The sequence below is a fragment of the Phaethon lepturus genome, unplaced genomic scaffold (genome assembly GCF_000687285.1).
Source record: "Phaethon lepturus isolate BGI_N335 unplaced genomic scaffold, ASM68728v1 scaffold18070, whole genome shotgun sequence".
NCBI lineage: Eukaryota > Metazoa > Chordata > Aves > Phaethontiformes > Phaethontidae > Phaethon > Phaethon lepturus.
The window spans coordinates 28,611-33,289 of record NW_010512787.1 but is presented as its reverse complement, the minus strand read 5'-3'; the positions used below and the strand labels follow the sequence as shown (position 1 = coordinate 33,289).

General features: G+C 36.7%; 1 protein-coding gene across 1 annotated transcript in view; it reads left to right on the top strand.

Annotated features, from left to right (window-relative positions):
* Positions 1 to 141: 141 nt before the first annotated feature.
* The window catches only part of PSMB7 (proteasome (prosome, macropain) subunit, beta type, 7), a gene marked incomplete at its 5' end in the record, with an annotated part of 26,105 nt that continues 21,567 nt past the window's right edge, over positions 142 to 4,679 (top strand). The window contains 3 exons of the mRNA XM_010288189.1: positions 142 to 239; positions 558 to 698; positions 1,994 to 2,109. Coding sequence (XP_010286491.1) covers positions 142 to 239; positions 558 to 698; positions 1,994 to 2,109 — 355 coding nt within the window. The remainder of the gene's footprint in view (positions 240 to 557; positions 699 to 1,993; positions 2,110 to 4,679) is intronic.

Genomic DNA, 4,679 nt, shown 5'->3' with positions numbered 1-4,679 from the left:
CGGCCAGCGCCGAGCCGGCGCCTGCGGGCTGTCTCCGGAGCTGCCCAGCGCCCCCGAGCCTCGCAGCCGATCTTGCCGTCGGCACTCGGAAGGTCCCCTTTGGGGACCGAGGCTTTTGGGAACAATTCTCTCTTTCTGTAGGATGGCATAGTGCTCGGAGCAGATACGAGAGCAACTGAAGGAATGGTTGTTGCTGACAAGAACTGTTCAAAAATACACTTCATTTCTCCTAATATCTAGTAAGTATTAAAGTTGTTTATTGTGTAATGGTTGTAGCAATACTATTGGGATTTTTAGCGATATCCTTTGCTAACAGCCAATATTAAGGCGTACTTTAAAATGATAACTTAATTTCGTAGCAGAGCTTGGGGATTTTTGGTATGTCGTTTATATTTAAACAGACTGTCTTGTTTTGTACTCTGGAAATACTGACCACATGAGAACTTAATTTCCTCAATTTTACAATGAGAAAACTTCTGCTTGTTGGATAAAGCATAGAGTTACTTGTTTCCCTTGTCCTCCTCACCTTTTCCTAACTTGCTCATAATATTTTTCAGCTGTTGCGGTGCTGGAACAGCTGCAGATACTGATATGACAACTCAACTGATTTCTTCCAATCTGGAGCTCCATTCGCTATCTACTGGACGACTTCCAAGAGTTGTCACAGCTAATCGAATGCTAAAGCAAATGCTTTTCAGGTAAATTAATATGTTTCTTATTTATTACAAATGTTGTTAAAAGCACCAGGTAAGTCTTGAGCTCCTGTGATGTAGCATGCTTTCTCAGTCTACTTAATGTCTATAACAAGCCTTTAGGAAAGATTTAGTAATTGCTCTTTGCTTCATAGGCTTTTGAGCTGAGATGGAAAAGAAATCAAGTCTATGGTGTTTTAGAGAATCAATACTATAGTTCTACTGTGTTGCTAGTGTTTACATGGCAAAATCAGAAGGACAATAGTTTAATAAATTGTTGGTCAGACCCATGAAAACTGGTTTGTATCTTTGTGATAAGAGGGCTGGACCAGTATTAATCTTGTAACGTGCAAGCTTGTAAATTTGAGAATTTCATGTGACATTTTGAGGTAGTGATTCTATTACAAATATTTTATTTTCAAAAGAATAAAGCGTTTAACCATTTGAAGCCCACAGCTGTTAATATAGAAGTCTGCCAGTGGTACAGCAAGATAAACAAGTGAAATGGTTGGAATTTGTACTGCAGTTATATTAGGATTTTGATTGCTTGACTGATCACAGATCATTATTGTATGGCAGCTGAACTTTCTAACTAGCTGCATGACATAGAACATGCCCTTAGATTGATGGCATACTCTTCAAACCTTTAGATGTTCCAGTACTGTTTAGTATTGTCTTTTGCAGAAGTAAAAAATGATGTTGAAAGAGAAGGAAAGAATGGAGCAAGTGTATTCAGTTAAAGATACTGTTCAAGCTATTGGAAAGTCTCCAGGAAGGTGAAATAAAGCAATGAAAAGAAAATGCTTTGTGTAATCAAGTGAACAAGATAAATGACAATTCAGCTCAGTTGCTTAATGCTGTATTGCTGGGCACTTTACCTTTTTTTTAAGTGTGTCAAAACCCTATAATTTAAGATGTTAATGCAGCCAAGAACATCTCGTAGGGGAAATGAAGAAATGTGTTTTATTTGAAGTATCTAAATAAAAACTGAATTGCAGATAGAGGAATTTCATTTAAGGCTTGGAAACTAATCCAGATATTCCCCCTGTCAGTACAAATGTATCATCCAGACTGCTTGCTTTTCCAGTGCTTGTTTGTTCTGCATGCCACTGCAATATACCATGTTTTAGTAAATTTCTTAATTTAAACTATTGCTCACAGGTAGTAAAATCAATTTTTCTGTTACAGAGATGTACCTGGTGTAATCATGGAAAAAAAAAATCTCAAATGCGTACATCGTGTTAAAAAGAACTACATCTTTATCGTGGACTTTCAGATTCACATATAAATATTGCTCCTAGGTATCAAGGTTACATTGGTGCTGCCCTGGTTTTAGGGGGAGTAGATGTCACGGGACCCCACCTTTACAGCATATATCCCCATGGATCAACTGACAAATTGCCTTATGTTACCATGGGTAAGTGGTACTTACTGTAATACAACTGCCTGGTAAAATGGATGAACACTTCAAATGATTATTTAATATGTTTTTACTTAAATTCCATTGTTTTCTGGGAGCTGGACAGATCTCAGACTTCAAAGATAAAGTGTTACCCGTATTTGCAAGGCAGGTGCACTGTTCTAGTTCTTTTCTGACACTTTAAAAACATGGGCTATTATAGTGTGTAAATCGAAGCTGCCAAAAAAATGGTATTAGGACAGTTGCTGTATGTGTTCCTCAGCATACCTTAAAGCAAGAGAATTGGGGGCTTCCTAAAAAATCTCTGTAGAAAAAAAATCCTTAGAAACTTGATTTGCAGGTAGTCGTAACTCATGGTTCATATGAAGTCTCACTTGGGGAATTACATTCTGCTTGAAGGTTTTGTGTAGTTTCATTAGGAAAAAAAATGTGCCTTGCTTCTCCTTCAGGACTGTTGTATTTCTGTATTTCTTGCTAAGCAGCAGCTGTATTTAACTCAAGAAGTTGCTTCATTGTAGTGAAGCAACACCTGGTTTACTTACCACATAGAATAATTAACTACTGTGTGGACCTTCTCAACAAAGAAGTTAAATTCTGTCTATTGCTGGGGTCAACTTGACATTAGTAGCCCATCATCAGGTTATTAAGTGTTAGTACCCCAACTCTTCTATGTAACATTTTCTGTCATGACAGTAATTTGAGCTATAGCTATATGCAATTCTGTGTACATCTCATTCAGTTTTGACTTGAGGAGTATGATAATATTGAAAGCTGAAACCACAGATTTTTGCATGCTTTTTGGAATTTGGGTACTACCCTGTCAGGACCAATTACAAAAGCAATGTTCAGGATATAAAAAACGTACAGTATCTTATACTGTACAGATGTGTACAGTAAAATACAGTCTTGGTGAAAAAACAGCAAATAATATATTTAACTATAAACAAGAATATGGGGTAATGTGGAAGTACGTACTTTGTGATAGCAGAATGCAAATCACATGTAGCTTTTCTGGAGTTTCTTGTCTTTCTCGCTTAAAAATCAGAAACATTGCTCCATTACTTCCCAGTTCTACAGAAGGAGATGAAGCATATCTACAGGAGAGAAGTAAGCTTTTGAACTCCTCAGTGCTGCTTTGCAGTAGCAATAATTTCAAATTGTGAAATGGCTCTTGAGCATGTACCCGTTTACCCATGATCTTGCTAAAACACTCAATTAGAAGCCTCCTATGAGTATATTCAGGAAGACACTGTATTACAGAATACAAAATCTTCATTCATCTCTTAATCTTGATTTGTGAATTTAACTTGTCATTCTTTCTATATCTTCTAACTACTTTTGTCCATGTCCTCTAGATAAAATTGTTTCTTTAGATGTCTTGTTCTGTTACTTAATTATTGAGGGATGGTTGGAGAGTCCCTGTGGTAAGAATGCTGATGTAATAAGCTATAATAAGCTTTGCAACTTGCAGGACAGCCTTAGTGATCACCATCAGCCTCGTATGTTTTTGTGAAGGGAAATAACACATGCACATGTTGAAGGGAAGGACACATACATCTTGAAATATTACAGAACTTGCCCAGTCTTTGGCAAAGGGAATATTTTCAATAGTAGTGTCGGCTTGTTTGATTAGTTCTGATTTTTTTGTGTGTGTGATTTATAGGCAATACTCTGGGAATAAGGGATAAAAAATGGTAAAAGATCACTGAGACATTGGTAAGATTTAAACTAGTGCCTTCTGAACTAAAACTATTCTTGCACAGTTTCATCTGTGGCTTTTAAGGTTAATGCCCTACTGAGACTATCATATATCTGGAAAAAGGAAAATTCTAAACATAACCAGGGTTGCAATTATTTTTGCTCTCTGATCACTCAAGAAGACGCTATCATTTCAAACTTGTGTTTCATTTTGAAAACTTGGATGATTTTAAATGAAGGCTTCGTTTTGGTAGAGCTATGGAAGTGTAATGTAGAGTCCAAATGAATATATCAGAAAAGAAAATTTATCTGAAAACGAAGCGTGTCAGACTAGTAGATCAGACTCAGCCTATGTCTGATGCAGCTTTTACTCTGTGATGGGAAAATACAACTTTAGTTAATCTTTTTCTGTTCATGGTTGGCATCTCTAGATAAAACACCTACTTATTCTATTCTTGGAAATGTTAAAGGTTTTTCTTTTTCTTCTGGATCTCGCGCTACTGAAACAGTGCAGTGTTTAAATTGAATCATCTGGTTAACTGTATAAAGGAAAACCATGATTAACTTCCAGAAATTCTGCAGAGGTGCTATCGGACCAATAGATGGTGCCATTACCTTAGGAACTGGCAAGTTACTTGGCAGATGAAATCCAAGTAGCAGACATGTGATGTTATTGTTTAGCCTTTGATAGAAAAAAAAGTTAATGTCTGATTCTTATAATACCTTATACCCAGTAATGTAGTTAACTGTAAAACTGTAACTGACTCTATACTGATAGCTGCTAGTAGTTGACTGCCTAAATAAAGGCACGCAGTTTCTGTTATGTACATGGTCACTTTTGTGCCTATGTTCTAAAAGCTGTAAAATGT